The sequence below is a fragment of the Pinus tabuliformis genome, chromosome 4_1 (assembly GCF_031772625.1).
Source record: "Pinus tabuliformis cultivar Carrire ecotype Pingquan chromosome 4_1, CPIR1, whole genome shotgun sequence".
Taxonomy (NCBI): Eukaryota; Viridiplantae; Streptophyta; class Pinopsida; order Pinales; family Pinaceae; genus Pinus; species Pinus tabuliformis.
In genome coordinates this window covers 838,279,680-838,300,122 of record NC_142303.1, presented here as the reverse complement: position 1 = coordinate 838,300,122, position 20,443 = coordinate 838,279,680, and the positions used below count along the sequence as shown (strand labels likewise).

Below are 20,443 nucleotides of genomic sequence, written 5' to 3'. Positions count from 1 at the left end.
GGACCAACTTCATCAGATCATATCTCCGCAAATATAGTGCAAAAAGATCTGAAATTTGGATCTGAGGTTCAGTGTGATTTACTCTCAAACGGGTTTTTTTTTCGCTTCTGAAACATTGCAAAAAAAAAGTTATAGCGAAAATTCCACGATGACCTATTTGGAGCATTGAAACCCTAGAATCCAAAGCTCCGATACCAAATGTTATGAAACCAGCTCACAAAAAGATAGAAAAGATAGATGAACACCTTAGAAATAAGCCTATTTGAGGGGGAAACCTCCTTTACATTACACAAATGAACAATTATTGGATGATACAAATGAAAAAACCTCCTTTCTATATATAGGAGTCTAAAGGGTCACAACATAACCAAGCCGACCTAACAATAATAATATAAAGGCACAAAAATAACAATAGAGGGATTCTATGGGGCACAATAATAACAATATGGGGACAATAGGGGCACAACAATATTAGTAAGGGATACAGTTACAATATTAATGGGGGCATCACTAGTATTATAGGGACCTAACATTGGCCTCTTTAACTTGAAATTTTCATCCTCTACTACAGAAACCCTAACTGGCATGTGTGAGAAAATAATTGTGAATTTTACCTCCTTACTCCTTCACTTGGTTAGCCTTTTCTTCCTTGGCAACATGACCTACAAAATTGATCTATTTTTCACTTGAATTCAACTTGATTAGAGGTTTGAAACTTTTGATTTGTAGCTGCAATATGTGCCCTAAAACCTTTGCACATGTGGAGTGTGTAACCCAGAAACAAGCTTCCAAAAACTTTGACTTTCTCTTCCTTATATTTTCCTTTTCTTCGCTCCTTCTAGGTCTCCTTTTCTTTTCCTTGTTCGAAATTTGATGCCCTCTTAAAATGAGGTCAAGCTATTATATATAGCCTTCTTGTGGATTTCGAGTAGTTGTTCATGAGGTTGAATTGTCACTTGTAGGTCAACTTCCTTTCTTGTAGGACGACTTGGTCTTTGAGGAGAACAATTGACACTTTTTGAATGATGTAAATTGTATTTACATGATACAAAGTTCCCAATGGGGTCCTTCATATATGACAATGCTTTGTTGACTCTATGAGAAACCCTAGAAGCACTCAATGGTGGTTGACCTAAAATAAATTGACCTCCAACATGAAACCAATGTTCATAAAAATAATAATAATAATTTCCTTTTTATTTTTACAATATACAAGAATCAAGAGTATATTACATATCATGAAGATTGAGCGTAGTTACATATTTCAACATGAAGTTCATCATGGTCCCCCAAGGGAGGCATTTGTTGCCAAGTATATTTCCAAAGGAGGGCAGTGCGTCCATTCCTAATCTCCCAAAAAGTATGATTTTGAGTAAGACTTTGGTTTTCCCATGCCCAATTCCATATAGAGGAACCTAAGGGGTATTATGTTGATCTAGTTGGATATTGGTGGCCACCCATCTATCCCACCTAGATCTCCAATCCTTTTCTTTTGTTTCCTTGTTTATTTCAACATATACTATTTTTAGTAGTTTTTCAGGCACTAAACTTCTAGGGCAGTTTTAACCGCCTAAACGATGTTTTTTTGAGGTCCATTACAGGCCCATAGCCATAGGAAAGGGCCTATTGCAAAACCTATAGTACTCAGAGAGACCTTTCCAACAAGGTATCGTACATGCCAAATAGAGATAATATGACCAAGTTATGACCCCGGGAAGTTGGCTACCCAACTAACCCCAACACGACCCACATGCTCTTGGCGTTACATCTCTTGGGGTTAGGTTTTTTGTTGTTTAGGGTTTTCTCATGTTTTCAATAATAAATAGGCTGTTGAGCCTCATTATAACATAGTTTAGAGGTATGTATCTACCACATCTCTTCTCAAAAATAAGCTACCATTATCTGATTTAGTCTTATTTCCATTATGTTTGTAAGCATATTTCAGTATTTGATATTAATGAAATGAATTGTTATTTCTGTTGCATCTTTGTATTTATGGTTATATCTTTAATTTTTTGTGTTCCTATTTAAATTCAAATTAGTGGTATCAAAGAGATCTGCTCTTTCTTTGTTTTTCTTTTCATGTCCCCAACGAGGTCGGGATATAAGGAGTTAGGGCTTGAACTTGTCGAACCTTTGCAAGAGCAGCCTCACAAATCCCGATGGCCTCCCATGGGGGAAGAAAATAAAGATGAGGGGACAAGAGATCCTTTCAAAATGTTGCTTGAAGAAGCCCTCAAGCGATAGAGGAACACGATGATGGACAACTTTACCCAGATCCTTCAATGGCTACCCAAGGGTGATGCATCTACTTCCAACCGCTACTCTGGAAGTGCCACACCCTTTAAGGTACAAGTTAACTTTGACATTCCCATATTTGAGGGTCGGATAGATGTAGATGCCATAGATAAATGGTTCAATATTCTAGAAGGATATTTTTTTGTTCATGACTTTTCCAACTGGGAAAATATTACCTTTTCTCTTCTCAAAGTTGCCCCCCACGTCAAGGATTGGTGGGAAACCTACTTTGAGAAGAAGGATGAAAGTATGCCCTCACTATTTTCAGCCACACCCACTTAGGATTCATTCTGGGATGTCATCAAGGAGCAGTACTACCTTATCGGGGGCTATGAGGATAAATACATAAAGTGGACCACACTACGACAAGGAAGGGACCAAGACGTGCCAGAGTTTACCAATGTTTTTCATACCCTTCGTACAAAGTTGGGTATCAAGGATTCTGAGAAACATTTGGTACTCAAGTACCGCGACTACCTACACAGGTACATCCAGGATGAGACGGAGTTCCTGGACATCTCATCGCTTGGTACAACGTACTGATATAGTGTCAAGATTGAGCAGAAGATTAAATAGAAAAAGCGAGACTTTGGATCTGTGAATCTAAAGCAAGGGAAAGGCACCCCCAAACTGTAGAGAAAAGGGAAAAGCCAAGGTGGGGTGACGTGGGATAACCTTTCGAAGCCGCAAGCAAATAAAAACACCACGAAGACAAAGAAGGACACAGGAAAGTGGTGTGAGTTTTATAAGAGCTCCACTCAAAACACAAGTGAGTGTCGGGCCGAACATTCACTAGTGGTCGATCTAAAGGGTTCTGAGTCAGACACATGTTCTGACTTTGAGCCAGAACCGGACAAGGGGAATGACAAAGGGAAGAAAATCATTGATGTGGAGCCTAGTGCAACTGTGGCAACCACCAAGATCCAGAAGATTGAGCTTGAAGATCTAGAAGAGGGGGAGTGCCTAATCCACTCACAGATGTGGGTGAAGGGTTTTTCGCTACAGTTCATTGTTGATAACGGGAGCAAAAATAACCTCATTTCAGCAAAGGTCGTGAAGTGACTGGGCCTACCGACTACAACACATCTACAGTCGTATACCATCGGGTGGCTTCACCAAGGATGACTACATCAGCCAGCAGTGTCGCCTTCCCTGCAACATCAAGCCCGTCAAGGATGAGGTATTGTGTGATGTTGCTCCTCTTGAATTTTGTGATGTATTATTAGGGAAACCATACTTATGGAAGCAACATGATATATATGAGTCTAAACCTCACTTTGTTATTATTTCTTTGGGTAATAAGTTATACAGGATACCAGAGGTAGCCCCACCTACCACCATCTCTTTGATCTCTGCTAAGCAATACAATAAGGTCATCTCCTAGACTGGGATTTTTTTTTCTTTCTGATTCACTCTCAAAGTAAAGGGAAGGTCTTAACCACAACCATGGCCCCTGGGAAGGGTTCCTCCATGCAGCAAAAAGAAAGTGGAATTGGTGAGCTTAGTGTCGTCAATAGAATGATAATGCACATAGTTCGCATGTACAACTCCAAGCATCCTTGAACCTGAGATGAGAGTCTTCTATATGTGAAACACAATTATAATAGAGTCATCCATAGCTCAACTGGTCATAGTCCCTTTCAAGTGGATCTAGGATTTCAACCATTGTGTCCGATTGATGTTTCCATGCCTCATGCGACTACGCAGAGAAAATACACACATGTATTGTCTAAGGCTGATAAAGCGACCATATTTATTGAATGCATCTAACACATCTGCCAATAGGTTTACGACATCCTAGAGAAGTCAAATGCCAAGTACAAGCAGTGACATGATCAACATCAGGTGCCACACAAGTTTCAGGTGGGCTACAAAGTATTGTTTCATTTGCAGAAAGAACGCCTTACTGGAGCCCATCGGAAGCTCAGACAACTCTGATATGGTCCTTACACCATTACCAAGGTTGTGGGAGACAATGATTTTGAGTTCAACATTCCCCCATTTCTTGGCCTGCACCCAATGTTCAATGTGGACCGCTTCAACCATACTTCTCACTATTGTTGGACACATCAGGCATTGTATAAAAACTCACACCAACAGAGTTAAACCCAAATTGCATGGAACAAGCCACAACTAATCAAATTATGGAAACATAGGTCAAGAACACTCGCCAACAAAATATCCAACTATATTGGGTTATCAAAGCTGGCCAACTCCCGCACCAAGGCAAGTGGCTCACTAGGGACCAGGTTCAATAAAAGTTTCCTCACCTCATGGAGGCTCTGCACGTAATGGGGACCACTGATTCCTAAGAGGGGAGGAATGATACAAGTGGATATTGGTGGCCACCCACCTATCGCACCTAGATCTCCAGTCAATTTCTTTTAGTTCCTTGTTTTTTTCAGCATTTACTATTTTTAGCAGTTTTTCAAGTCCTGAACTTACGGATCAGTTTTGAAACCCTAAACGACGTTTCTTTGAGGTCCCCTTCAATCCCATATTCATAAGCAAGGGCCTTTGGTAAAACCTATATTACTCAAAGATACCTTTCCAATAAGGTATTGTACACGCGAAACAAAGATAATATGACCAAGTTATGACACGAGGAAGTTGGCTACCCAACTAACCCCAGCGAGGCCTATAAACTCTTGGCATTACATCTCCTAGGGTTATGGTTTTGGTTTTTTAGGGTTCTCATATTTTTCAATAATAAATAGACCCTTGAGCCTCATTGTAAACGCAACATCTCTTCTCAAAGATAAGCTACCATTGCCCGAGCTAGTCTTATTTCCATTCTGTTTGTAAGCATATTTTGGTATTTGATATTAATGAAATGAAGTGTTATTTCTGTTGCATCTTTGTATTTATGGTTATAACTATAATTTATTGCTTTCTTGTTTAAATTAGGATCATCTATAGCTCTTAAATTATTTGATTGAGAGAAAGTGTGAAAGTATTTCCTGTTCCAAATTTTCTTCCAAATTGTATTTCCTCCCTAAAGCCACCTCCACCATAATTTAGCTCCCATTGCCTTATTTGATATCTCTAGGGCTCTCAAGCCCAAGCACCCGACCAACCTAGGGATGTAGATTTTTTCTGAAGCGACCAATGACCACTTTCTTTCCTAGCTCCTCTCGAGAGAAAATATATTTATAGGGCAATGATGGATTTGAAAATTAATTTGGGGATTCCTAAGACTCATAGTTGGTCAAATGGAAGAGCTTAAAGGATGGACTTAGAAGGACCAAATGAATAACCAAGTTAAGAGACTTGAACACCTAGCTTTCAAGTATATTGGATAGCTTTTGAAGTATGTCTTGCTTGCAGGTTGATCTCAAAGTGTTCTCCATCAATGGGTCTCCTAGGTACTTAGCAGTGAGTTTACCCATTTGGAAATCTATAAGGCATGCCAGATGTCTTTGAATAATAACATTAGTATTAAATAAATATATATTCAATTTTTCAGTTTTTATCGCAATACTTGAAGCCTCATCGAAGTCATTGAGAATGGTTTTCAAAGCCATATTCTCCCCCACTATTGGCATTACGAAGAGAATAATATCATCAATGATTTTTTTATGAGTGATAGGCAGATCATTACCATATAAGTGAGGTCCTTGAATGGTATCCTTTAGCCGTACTACTTTGAGATATCTTCCCAATTTCTTTGCTTCCAATATAAATACAAAGGGGGGTATAGGATCACCCTGTCAAAGACCTCTAGAAGGATTCAAAGTCATTATTGGGGATCCATTCCAAAGAATGGATAAAAAAGGAGTAGAAACTATGGACTTAATCCATGTGATCCACTGATTTGAAAACCTAAAGGCTTGAAGGGTTTGGATTAGATAATCCCAATTGAACCAGTCGTAATATTTTGAGAGGTACAGCTTTATCAACATTCTGACTTGCTTGGATCTTTTTAGGGAGTGGATAACCTCATGAGCTACCACTATGCCATCCATAATTTTGCACCCTTCGACAAAACTAGTCTTCTTTCGTGAAATGATATTATTCAATAGAGGTTTAAGATGATTGAAAATGATAATTGATATGATCTTATAAACAACATTACAAAGGGAAATTGGTATTAAATCACTAGCATTATCCACTCTTCTAGATTTGGGAATTAATGTAATAAAAGTATCATTAAGACTAGGCCATGCCATTTGTGACTAGTGAGATTCTACCACTAGAGCATGAACCTCTAGGCCTACGAAAGACCAATAAGCTTGAAAGAAGTCCGTAATGAAGCTGTTGAGACCTGGAGCTTTGTTATTTTGCATCACCATAACTATGTCTTCCACTTCTATGAACAATACTTCTTGCATAATTACCTCATTCTAGGTCGAATGGATTAAATTGGGTATATACAAAGTAATTCATTGGATAGCAGTTGATATGTTGTGTGTGGAATCTATAAGTAGGGAGTGATAATAGGAGAAAAGTTCCTGCTACAACTGTGCATGTTGCACCAAGTGTTTTCCATCCTTAGAGGAGAGGAAACATATATTGTTGTTATGGTGGTGTCAACCCATTGCCATATGGAAGAATTTCAAATTTTGTTCCCCTTTTCTCATCCATCGCATGTGAGATTTGTGTTTCCAGAGGGTATCCTCCTTCTTTCACCACTCTATTTTATCGATAAAATTCCTTCTTCCATTATCGTGGCATTCATGTGTCCATCTCGAATAATCTGTTTTTGTCCCTGTTGCATACGAGTCTTGACGATTTGTTTTTCTTTGAAGATATGGTCAAATTCCTTTCTATTCCATTCTTTGAGCTTAAGTTCGAAAGTATGCATGTGATTTCTTCCTTGGACCTAAAATTCCTCCCACCAACCTTTGGCTTTGGTCAAAAAATCAAGATAGCCAAAATCTTTCAAATCTGAAGGGCATATTATGAGGAGTTGCTTTCAAGTCTAGCTCCAAGTAGATTGGTCGATGGTTTGAGGCAATGCTTGGCAAAATAACGACATCAACAAAAATATCTCTTTCCAATAAGGATTTTGATACTACAAATTGACCCAATCTACTACCCACCTGATGTTTCCCTCCTCTGCAATTATTGCAAGTATAGGCCTTGCTGATGGTGTTTAAGTTGGCCACTTGAAGATTCCCTAGTCATGACATTTTTGTAGGAGTTGTTCCCTACCCACTCCCACGTGAGCATTCATAGATGAGACCAGATTTAGTAGTAGTGATAGTGTCCAAATCGGATATGCCTCCTTGTTGGGTTGTGCGAATCTTTGAAGGTGAGAAGGGTTTGCAAAAAAAATCTTGCAAAACGAAACCCTAAACCTACCGTTCTATTAAAATTGTATTTTTAAATTATAAGTAAATTTAATATATTTAAAAGATGTTATTAGTTTTTATTAAAATTTACGATTATAATCATTGTTTTGTAGTTGATTGTTGACTTTGTATTAGTTATGTTTTAACTATAAATATTTATTTATTTATTAATGTAAATTGTTATATAAATATATATATTTTTAATATATTAAAATTTTAGATTTTTACCATTTCAAGAAAAAGAGCTAAATCCTTATTGTAAATTAATAATTATTAAATTGAAAATAGAAAAAAAGTACAAGTAGAAAAATAGAAAAAGCCAAAATTAATAGGGAATAAATAAAAATAAGAATTATAAATTAAAAACAATCCAATAACTAATGAACACACTTTTTCAATTGTTTTCCTTTTTCATTATTGAAACTCATGATTTTAGCCTATGTGGTGTATAATAGATGGTGATAGGGTGTATTGCCAAGGCACTCTGTGATGCGAAGGTCACTGGGTCTAAACTTCGTGGGAAAAATTCCAACCATGTTAAGGGTTGGTGTGGCACATGTAGGGTGTGATCCTCGGTTGATTTTGATGGCTTAAATGCCTTTGAGTCACGGTTTCTCAAGCCAAAATTTAAACGTGCAATCATCTTAAAATTCACACATCTTAGCAAAACAAGAACTCGTCATCTTATAAAAATATTAGTAAGAGAGATAAAATTACATGGGTTCGTCATCTTATAAAAATATTAGTAAGAGAGATAAAATTACATGGGTTATGATTTCTTACTAATTGCAAAATATATCAATAAATAATACACAAAGAATGGAATACTCACTCGGAGTACTTATCAAAAAGAGCTCTTTCCACAGGGAAAGGCTATACATTTTTTGAAGGATGGTAGGGTACCACTCTGACAGAAAGATGGCGACTTCCTCTTATCTCAAATATTTACTTTGTCATTGACATGAGTGATTCTATGACGCGGGAAGAAATCGATTACATCTCAAACCTTAATGAGTTTTTTAAGGTACTATTTAGTGATATAAGTTAGACTCATGGAATTTCATTGTATTGGCATTACTAGTTTGTTTTGATTTTTTGGATTTTTTTATTTATTTTTTTTTTTTTTTTATTCTGCCTTTGCAGACCATTAGTAAAGCTTTGCTTCTTTGTAAAGATGTATACGACTTTTGCTTCAATAATAAGGTACATAAATTTACACGGGAAAAAATTAATAGGTGAAGATGATAAAAATATATTTCATTAAAAAGATTTAAATCTTTTTTAAAGTTTTAAATCTTTCTTTATAAGTTATACATATGAAAATAATATATATATATATATATATATATATATTTTATTTTGTGTGTGCATGTGTGCGTGCGTGTATTTAATTTTATGTTGCAGGAAATGTTGGGTCAAAGGTCATTCTTGAGCAGAAACTCATTTGGTACAACCTAGAAACATATTTCTGGTTGTACTGCCACTTTTCACATGGGGGAAACGTGGCCCAGTATGGTCTGAAATGCGTTTCCAGGTTGTACAACCACGTTTCAGCTTTTCAGTGGTGTTTTTTTCATTTATTAATTTTTTATTTTTATTTCTATCCCTGCTAGTTTAGGAGTGATAGAGGGAGGTATTGAAGATTAGAAACACATTTTTTTGAGTGGGGAAACCTAATGTTCAAGCCTATGGCCCTAGTGTTGATATGCAGTTCATGGTAATGTTAAATTCTTAAAGTAAAAGTGGCATTCTCCTTTATCTTTCATTTCCATCCTTTTACTTAACATTACCATGAAATGATTTAGGATGTTTGAGAGTGGTTTCACCCTCATTGGATTTCATATGAATAAAGTAGAATTTTAGATCTCACTCAAAATCCAACGGGCTTATCATTTATTCAAGATTTCAGGATTAGGGGGATTGCAATGTTTCCATTGGATTTTGCCATGTTCTAGGGTATGGAACTTGTATTTAATCAACAACACCAAGCCCTCGATGTAGGGGACACTCCCAATAATCAAGAGCACCTAGGGTACTAGGGTATGGAACTTGCATTTAATCAAGAGCACCAAGGTTGTTTCTCGTGGCAAGAGGGTCAAGTAGTAGATAACAGATTTACTTGTCTTTTCTAGTTTCCAATACTTTTTATAATTATTGACTCTTTCATATTTATTATGGTATCTTTTCTAAACAATACCAAACTTCACCTTACATCTCATAGGGGTCTAGAATACAGTAATGGTCCTTCAAAAGAATGGGATGTGGATCCAGAAAGACCTGATTTGGATTTCTCTCTTGCTGCCCTGAATATTGAGGACGGAGAGCCTAGAAGTGGAATTGGCCAATCATCTTCTTTAGTTCCACCATCCACTATTGAACATGTTTATGCTTCTATTTTTGACAAGGATAAGGGTTAAAGGCGATTAGTCTTTATAGTACTTTCAACCTCATTATCTTTATTGTACTTGCAGTCTTATATATATAATAAAGGTTGATTTTGAAATTTGGATATATAATAAAAATTTTGGATATTGTTATTTTCATTATGTGATCATTCATGAGTAAATGTGATGTAGATTTAGAGGCTTATAGATTATGCATTGACATTGGACAATTTAATCAGTGTGATAAATTATAATGTATCATGTATGCTTTATAATTGCACATATTTCTTATATATATATATATATATATATATATATATCATGTTTCCCCATTTCCAAAATTTGGGAGGTCACTCATTTCCCGCAACTTAGATTTAATCATATAATTTGACTATTTATTATATAATTTCTCACTTCTTCAACAAAAATTAAATGAGGAATAAATTATTATCTATCAATGATTAATATAAATCATAAAACCTTACTAATTAGTATTTACAATTTCTATAATTTTCTTATTTAATTTGATTATTCATTATATATTTTATAATTTTTTCACCAAATATTAAAAATAAAACTAAATTGCCATACATTATTAGTGAACATTTAAATTATATATTCTTATTTTTTAATTAATAATTATAAATTTAATAAATTTTTATTTAATCTAATTGTAAATTATAATTAAAAAAAATTAAGATTTTTTTTTCAAGTTTTTCAATTTTAATAATAAAGTTTTGATTTTTTTCAATTTTATTTGATTTGATTTTTATTAAATTAAAATTTATTATAACCAAAAAAATGTTAAATGTATGATTAACTTTATGAACATTAACCATCTAAATTGTAATGTTACGGGTTCAATAGACCATTATTTGGTCTCAGTGGAGGTTAACCATCATCATCATAAAATACCCGAAAATTAAGCAACTTTTATGTGTGGAAGTACATGCTAAATGAATCCATAAGTATTAAGCAACTTTAAATGACTCCAATGTTAAAGCCACCTTCCATGCAAAATTAGGATCTTGTACAATTCCATCTTTTTTAGTGTTACAAATCAAACCACCTTTAACTTTTCTTCTAATTAGATTTGTGCGGTTTTGAGTGACACACACATCCTTTCGTGAGAAGGAATCTTCGTGACAAAACGCACACTCTCGTCACAAAAATCTCTTCATTTGTCATACGACAAAGGACTCTCTTTTATTAGTTTCAAAAATTTTATCTTTAAAGCTGCATGGCTTGAAGTCGGTCATTTGGGGTGCCTGATCTGATATGGCCGATCTGCAATAGATTTCAGAACTAACTAGTAACAATATAAACTTCTCCATAAATGACTCCAATAACTTGTTAACTCCACCTTACATTCAGATCTCACGATTGCGATTCCATTGACTCTCGCAGTCGACTCTCAGTGTTATAGATAATCTCTGATTTTGTACGGACTCGCAGTCGACTCTCAGTGTTATAAATAATCTGAGATTTTGTAGGATTGCGATTCCATCGACTCGCAGTCGACTCTGTGTTATAAATAATCTCTGATTTTGTACGACTGCGAGTCAGTCGATTCTCAGTGTTACAATAAATCTCTGAGATTTTGTACGATTGCGATTCCATCGACCCAATCTCAGTGTTATAGATAAAACTGTTAGCAGGATACACCTATATCCTTTCAAGGGGACACGCTAGCGACAAAAATCTGCGTGTGTCATCGGCTAACGGACTTATGGATTTATTCCTATTAATTTAAAAAATTCGGATTACAGTCAAAACGATATGCGTGTGGCACTCGCCAATGAGATTTCTATAAGTACAGTTCAATTGGTAATTTCTCAGCCTTCCTGAAACAGAAACAATGGCGTCCATCTCGCTTGTTCTCTTATTGACCGCGCTTGTTCTCTTATCGGCCGTGGCTTGCTCCTTCGCTGATGCAAGTTCGGTTGATGGAATCGCTCGCAGACCTCCCATGGGGTGAGTTTTTTGTTTGTTTTTCCCTTTTGAGTTTTTGTTTGTTTTTCCCTTTGAATTGCAACACAGCCTATATGGATGGATTAATGGTTTTGATATTTTGTTTGGTTGATAGAATCGCTGGTAAACCTCCCATGGGGTGAGTTTTTTGTTTGTTTTTTCCTGCGAGTTTTTTGTTTGTTTTTCCCTTTGAATTGCAACAGAGCCTATATGGATGAATTAATGGTTTTGATATTTTCACTTGGATTCCAGGTGGAACTCTTGGAATAAATTTGGTTGCGATATCAGCGAGAAAGTAATCAAGGAAACTGGTATAGCTAACTACATTTATAGAAATCAGTTATTCTCATAGAAATCAATTAAGATTTGTATTGAGGGTTGCTGTTGTTTTTGTTGCAGCTGATGCGCTGATCTCAACAGGTTTTAGTAAACTGGGCTATAAATATGTCAATCTAGGTGAATATTCTCTGCTCTGAAACAAATATATGGATCTTTGAAGTCATAACTATGTCATAGTTTATATGTGCGTATTCTTGGTGATCTGAATTCTGGATTTTGGGTTAATCAGATGATTGCTGGGCTGAGTACCAGCGAGATAAAAATGTAAGTGCTCTACCTGACAGACAGACTGACAGAATGAGTTTTTTACTTTTAGCTGTAAATCTGTATATGTGTTGATCTTTGTAAGTTAATTTATTATGTGTTGCTGGTCCGTGTTTATGATTAATATGCAGGGAAGATTAGTAGCAAATGCTACAACATTCCCATCGGGTATCAAAGCCCTTGCTGACTATGTACACAACAAAGGTCTCAAACTCGGGATATATTCAGATGCAGGGTATGTTATACAAAAACTGTACACTAGTTTTCACATTATTCACATTGGCAGCTTTGTTCTGAGCTGCTGTGTTGTTTCCAGCTTCTTTACCTGTTCAAAAAGACAACCAGGTTCTTTGGGACATGAGGAAATTGATGCAGAGACATTTGCGGACTGGGTACATACGTCCAACTCTTATTCAATTTCATAGCGGTTTACACTGTAATTTTGAATAGAATAAAATGTATGCACACTGATTCTTCCTTCTCCATTTCATGACAGGGCGTGGATTATTTAAAGTATGACAATTGCTATACTGATGGCAGCAAACCCGAACTCCGGTAAGTTTTATCATTTCTAATCGAATCGATTATTATACTGAGTTAAATTGACTCATCACTACAAATGAGAAATTAATTTCGCTCTTAAGTATTGGAAGACTAACTCTCTGTATTACAGGTACCCAAAGATGAGAGATGCGCTTTTGAAAACAGGGCGCCCAATATTTTACTCACTGTGTGAATGGTAGGTTTCGATTTAAGAATAAATTCTGTTAAATTCATTTTAAAGTTTTATGAAATCTAAAATCTCTCTGTTCGTTCATGATTACGTATTTATATCATCCTATATCAAAATGCGGTTTTTGTTGTTACAGGGGAGTAGATGATCCTTCTACTTGGGGAACCAAAGTTGGAAACAGTTGGAGAACAACACCAGATATTAACAACACTTGGGATAGGTGATAGGCTTAACGTTCACTCTAGCTTCATGCATTCTTATCTTTCTATTAGTTGATCCAAAATAGGCAGACAATTTCTACCAAAATTACTCTTACGTTTAACTTATAGTTCATCTTCTGCAGCATACTTAACAGAGCAGATCTGAACAGTAAATGGGCAGAGTATGCAGGACCAGGTGGATGGAATGGTAAGGAACTGTTCCAATATCTATGACAAAGGCTTGAAACTAATCAGTATATATCATTTTACGTTTTAATCAATGTTATTCCAAATGATCAATGTGATTCATCGGGCTTATTGTGTATTAGATCCGGACATGCTGGAAGTTGGAAATGGCAACGCAACTACAGAGGAGTACAGAGCCCATTTCAGCTTATGGGCTCTAATGAAGGTACTCAATCATATCAAGTTCTGTATTCATGGCTATGGTGGTGATGATGGCATCAGACTTTAGATGTTTCATTTAACGAGATTGAATTAAATCCTCTTCTTTGATTGAACTATGTGCAGGCACCATTGTTGATAGGTTGTGACGTGAGGTCGATGACCCTGGAGACCGTGAAGATTTTGACCAATGCAGAGGTGATTGCTGTCAATCAAGGTGAGAGATCTACTGGGATTTATAACAATCGTGAATCATATCCTGCATTCAAGAAGTGACCCAAATATTTAAGTCTGGATTATTTTTGCCAAGGTTAGTAGGGATATAAGGCTTAAGCTTAGTTTGCTGCTGACACTTCATCCTTTTGCATTTGTCACTATCCTGTGCAGATCGATTGGGAATACAAGGTAAAAAGGTCTACAGACACGGCGGTCTAGAGGTATTGATGGCAGATGAGATACTGTTCGTTATCACTGAATGTGATGTGTTTCTAGGTCATTTGTTCATGTTATATACTGATTGTAATATAATGTTCGTTTGCAGGTGTGGGCAGGCCCTCTATCAGATAATCGTATCGTGGTAATCCTGTTCAACAGAATGAAATCGAGAGCTGCAATTACAGCCAAATGGGAAGATGTTGGCCTGAATCCTTCTGAGGAAGTCCAAGTTAGAAACTTATGGAAGGTGATTTACAGAGTAGAGACATCTTTATAGTTACATAGATAATGATAATTTTGATTACTAATGATGTCATTGTTAATTTGCAGCATAAAAATCTGAGGAACCGTAGAGGCAGTCTAACAGCATCGGTGAAAGCCCACGCGTGCAAAATGTTTGTGTTCACTAGAATTCAGAAGTAGATCTCTATGAAGGAATGTTTGTTTTCACTAGAATTTAGAAGTAGATCTCTATGAACGTGGATCCATGATTTTTAAACCCAAATTGTTAGATGGATATTTATTACTATTTAGTCAATAAGTTGGCAAAAAAATCCATTTGGTCTATGGTCAAATGGTTTAAGCTTCAAAATAAGGACGTCATTCTTCAAGCGATGTCAAAAATAATAACAGTTGTGTTCTCCCTTTTATTACTAGAAGAGTCTTCCCATATGTTCAATGGATGAGATTTCAGTGGATGTTCCCATATGTTCAATGGATTGGATTTCTGTCGATGTTCCATGGATGAAATTTGGATAATTTTTTTGATTGTGGAGATATTTTATAAATTCAATAATTGTGATATTAAAACATCCATTTCGGGATATTGTAAATTCTCATTCATAATATATGATGTGATGTTATTCAATCAATGTGCTGTTTTAACATTTATAAACTCTGATTCATAAGTATATAATGTCATTCTAAAATGTTACCCTTATGTTATTTTATTTATTTATTTTTAAAATAAATTTATTATTATTTTTTGGGGAAAAACTTGTAACAGAAGCTGTCATGAAAGATAAAAACATAGCCTGTCAATCTGCTTGATGCCCTTCAGTGAAGGGCTAATTATAGAAACCATTTTCCTGATCCTGAATTCCAGGTGCCACGAAGCCAGATCTTCTGAACACCTGCTTTAAAAAGTGCATCACCTACTTTAAAAAATGCATCGGCTTTTCCATTTCTTTCGCTGTAAATATGAGCAACAAATATCTGGAAAAAAATTAGTTTTAATATGTTAATCTCTTCTGGGATAGGACATAGAGTCTAGATGACATCGAGAAAAGTTGTTGAACCAATTAACCAGAGTCTTTGAATCTCCTAAAATCTAAATGCTACAAATCGCTTATTCCACTGCAGATTCAAATCTAATGCTACAAATCGCTGGTTCCACGGCACGGCAAAATAACATGAGAATTTCAAACTCATAATTTCTGCATAATTGTTTGATCCTGAACCCAGGCTGAATTTCGTCTTGAAAGAGAGTGGCTATGGGATAAATGAAGGACAGCACGCGCACAGGAGGCCTCTGATGGAGAGGCTCCGTCAAAGTATGCCCATGGGATAGAGAAATCGATTGCTTCTTCTGCAGTGAAACGAGACCGCGGAATATTATCAGAGTCAGATATAAAAGCATAGACCACTAGCGCTTGGGCTGCCACAGAGTCTGGGATAACATGTTTATCCAAGAAAATATCAGCATTTCTTGCCAACCAGATTCCCCAAGAGATCAAGAGCGGAAAAGCACGAAGTTGTTGTTTTGCACTGACAATGTTCCACCAAGATTCCCAAGCAGATAAATAAGACACACCCTGCCTTTACCCTGCCTTTGGAAGTATATACTCAGAGATGCACCAGACTTCCAAACTGCTGTAGCAAAAGGACAGATGAGAAAAAGATGGTATACTGATTCATCTTCATTTCTGGATAGAGGACAGTGGGACCAGGCCTGGAATTTCAAATCCCTTTTGCTTGTCAAATTAAAATTTGACCATGTTTTTGCATTTTTTTTTTACTTTTGGTTTTATGTTTTAATCAAATATGTGAGTGTTACGGAAAACTCTATTTTAACAATTTTTGTAAATTTATTGCAGAAGACACAATAAGTCATCAAATTGGAGGCTGATAATCACTGTTATTTATAAAAAATTATTTTAAATTTCCATTATTCATAGACATTTAATAATAATTTTTTTAAGTGAGATTTTTTTTTTTAAATAAATTCTTGAATTTATTAGATTTTTTTAAATCATTTTTTTAATAAATTCTTGAATTTATTCTGTGGCAAAAAAATTACGCAGCTTTAGCGATATCTGCTGGGCTGAAAAAACTCCGTAATGTTTCAAACATGGAAATTGTAGATGAATGTTTCCATGGAATTTCTGAACACTTTTATGGTGAAATCCTCTACTCTTTTCACAAAGTGAGAGTTCTTTTATACTGTGCTCCTGTGACTTCACTATATTGTCAGGATAACTACGTTGTTACAGGATCCACTTTTTAGAGTACATGTAACACTTCACTATATTGTCAGGTTAACTACGTTGTTACAGGATCCACTTTTTAGAGTACATGTAACTCAAGATAACTAAGTTGTTACAGGGTCCACTAAAAACATAAAATCTCATTCCCTATCAAATGCCATTACAAATAATATATCACAAATTGACTTAAAACATGAGCTTGATCATTAAAGCTTTTTTCAAGTGCCAACAACATTCACAATTGGATATTGGTTCAGTTGTCAATTGAAAGTAGAGGACCATTTTGTAATGTTTATACCAGTTTTGAGTCATGTTAGATATTATGTCAACTTAATGGAAGATAAAAATAATGGTTTGATTCTTGTTAGATTGACATTGCAGATTTGTAGTCTATCAGATTTATAGTTCAGATTTATGGTGGGACCATTTAAACAATAAAATATTTGCAAAACTTACAATCCATGGACTATAAATAAATTATATAGTGAGACTATAAATAAATCATCTAGAGAAAATACAGAAAAGTTATGCAATAATAAACAGTGATTATACTTCATTAAAAGTCAAACTTTCTGGAGAAACTACAAAAAAATTTATCAATAGGAATATCTCAATACATAGATCCTCTATTAAACATAAACTAGAAGAATTTTCAAAGCTCAAGAATCCTTCTTGACTTTGTATTTGTTCATATCTCATATACTGCATGTCAATCAACATTAGATGATTCAGGTCAATTCAAAGATACTCTCGTTAGAGCATCTAGTGTATCCAACCCAAGCCTCGATTTTCTAATGTCCTTGATGATGTTTTGATTAGAAAATCCCCTTTCACAATCCACTGTACTTGCAGGAATAGTGAGGACAACTTGCCATAATTTCATCATATTAGGATAAGTTTTATGCCATTGTTTTGTGTTATGAAAGACTTTCCATTCTTCTTTCATAGAAAAACCCTCACAAGCCAGATTTAATGAATCAACAAAAGGGTGCAACTCTCTTTTACAAGCTTTAACATCAAATAAAGCTACAAATCCAACATCACTTGATATGGTATGTTGCAAATGTTGAAAAAGCTTTAAAAACCAATGCTCTGAATTTTTCTCACGACTATTTCGCTGCATTAAAAAGATGAAGGCCTGGAAATCTTTCATTCAAAGAGTCTATGAGAGTCTCTATATAACCTTTAGTGAGTTGCTGACAACTCTCTTGTGTATCTTCAATACAAGGTTTCATAGATTGTTTCCTTGCTTCATTGAATTCAATATCCATGGTTGAGATAGAGATGTATCATAACTCATGTCTATCTATAACTTTCCCTTCATCTTTAATATCAATGTATCCATTTTGAGAATCATTTAAAAATTTTGAAAGATAAGTTGTGCCTTCTGCAAATGTCTCTTTTCTCAAAAACCATCTAGATAATGTGCTTATAATTACTTCAAAAGCCAACCCAATAGTTGTAATGTCTACATTTTCTTCTGGAAAAGTCACATTCAACTTGTTCAATTCCCCTAGCACATCAACAAGCATATGTAAACAAAATTGGATAGAATATATTCTCGTCTTATCATACCAAGATGAAGCTTTTTTTCATTTTTCCACAAAGTTAAAATTGTTGGCATAAGCTTCACATGCCTTATAATAACTTCCCCCCTGGATAACCATCTCACTGAATGTATTTGTAGAACATCAAGAACATCAATTTGCATGACTCTAAGCAAATCATTAAGTTTGTTATTTCTCTTTGGAGAGTTTTGAACCCATGAATACACTTTGTTTGCAATTTTTTCAACAAATAATAACTCAGGTAATTTCTTAGAAGCATCTTCTACTACTAAAGACTCACGATGAGCCACACAATGAATTGTAACAAGGTTTGATTGTTCTTTTTCAAAAATGAAACAAAGCCATTTTCATGTCCAATCATTGCTGAAGCTCCATCTGTAGAAACAACTATCAAATCTTTATATTGAAGGCCTCTAACGTTTATTAATTGATTGACACTATCATATATTGTTTTTCCTTTTCCATCTACTACATCTTTGAGCTTCATAAACTACGAGATAGGTGGCCCGAGACCCTTTGAGTCTAAATATGTTGCATAAATAACAAGGTGTTGCTCTAAGGTTCGATCAGTGCTTTCATCAACCATCAATGACAAGAAAGGACTTTCCAACATATTTTTTATCTGAATCTGTTCAAGATGTTTTGATATGCAATATATAAAATCATTTGCAAACATACGATTTGTGTATGAAGAGTACTCTTGAGATTTTGGCATATTTTAAGGGCAGAAGTGTCCTCAGACATGTAATTTTATTAATTAGAAAAAATAATTACATAATTTGATTTTGCAAGAGTTTACACCCGAACAACCAAATACTCTTGCAATGAGCTATTTATAAGCTCCATGTCCTAACTACCTCTAATTATGGATCACTTATTAAATAACAAGTGTCCATTTACAATAAATGCTATTCAAACCAACTAGCTAACAAATCTCCTAAAATAGAGCCTAAGATACGACACATTTGGAGAGTCATATCTAGTTACAATAATATGCTATTTCTAAAAGTCTCCATTAAATAATTAAACATTCTAGAATAATAATTATTAATTTAATATCTTAAATTAATAATTATTTTATTCTAATTTTATAACCTATGATAAAATTATATTTTTGGATCATCTAACATTCCCCCCTATGATCCAAAGATACATTACAACAGATACCAAGTTCATCCCTAAACTTAGTAAATTTTATTCTGCCAAGTGGTTTCGTGAAAATGTCAGAGATCTGATCTTTGCAAGGACAATAAACTGGCTTGAGGACATATTTGGCCATGAGAGATCTGATATGATGATACTTGGTATCCACATGCTTTGTCTTTGAATGAAAAACTGGGTTCTTGACAAGTTTGATGGCTGACTGACTGTCAATGAATAATGATGTAGCTTATGTCTGAGAGATGCCCAAGTCCTGCAAAATTCGGCGCAACCAAACAATTTCACATGCTGCTTCCCATGCTGAAATGTCCTTTGCTTCTGCGGAAGAAGTGGCCACTATAGCTTGCTTCTTACAACTTCAAGATACTGTTGTTGACCCCATATTCATTAAATAACCTGATGTTGATGCTCGATCATCAATACTCCCAGCAAAGTCAACATCGGAATATCCACCAAGTACAAAATTTTTAGTCTTTGTGTAAAGAAGACCAAAATCTTTTGTTCCTTGGATATATCGAAGAACTCTTTTGGCTGCATTCCAGTGGCTATCTCGTGGTTCCTGCATAAAACGTGAAAGAATATTGACCACATAAGATAGATCAGGATGAGTATTTGTCAAATAAATCACGCTGCCAATCAACTGTCTGTAAGTTGTACTGTCCACCTTTCCCCCCCTTCAAATTTTGAAAGTTTCAAGTTTTTCTCCATGGGGGTGAAAACGGGCTTGCAATCCTACATGCCAAATCACTGAAGAACCTCTGCTGCATACTTACTCTGAGAAATGAAAACATGATGTCGACGTTGGAAGACTTCAACTCCAAGATAGTAGTGAAGTAATCCTAAGTCTGTCATCTTAAAACCTGCATGTAACTCCTTTTTCACCTGTGCAATATGATCATCATGGT

General features: G+C 35.3%; 1 protein-coding gene across 2 annotated transcripts; it reads left to right on the top strand.

Moving 5' to 3' along the window:
* The first annotated feature begins 11,565 nt into the window (after window positions 1–11,565).
* LOC149178826 (alpha-galactosidase-like) lies at window positions 11,566–14,985 on the top strand. 2 transcript variants are annotated; one of them, XM_089423723.1, is made up of 16 exons: window positions 11,566–11,950; window positions 12,063–12,086; window positions 12,200–12,258; window positions 12,347–12,403; window positions 12,516–12,550; window positions 12,682–12,785; window positions 12,867–12,942; window positions 13,047–13,105; window positions 13,224–13,289; window positions 13,420–13,503; window positions 13,627–13,691; window positions 13,813–13,895; window positions 14,015–14,105; window positions 14,276–14,325; window positions 14,430–14,570; window positions 14,654–14,985. In XM_089423723.1, the coding sequence occupies exons 1-16, from the start codon at window positions 11,835–11,837 to the stop codon at window positions 14,744–14,746; spliced, it is 1,203 nt and encodes a 400-aa protein (XP_089279849.1). In that variant the 5' UTR covers window positions 11,566–11,834; the 3' UTR covers window positions 14,747–14,985. The 2 variants fall into 2 exon arrangements, with proteins under 2 accessions (XP_089279849.1, XP_089279850.1); XM_089423724.1 differs by lacking the exon at window positions 12,063–12,086.
* The last annotated feature ends 5,458 nt before the right edge of the window (window positions 14,986–20,443 follow it).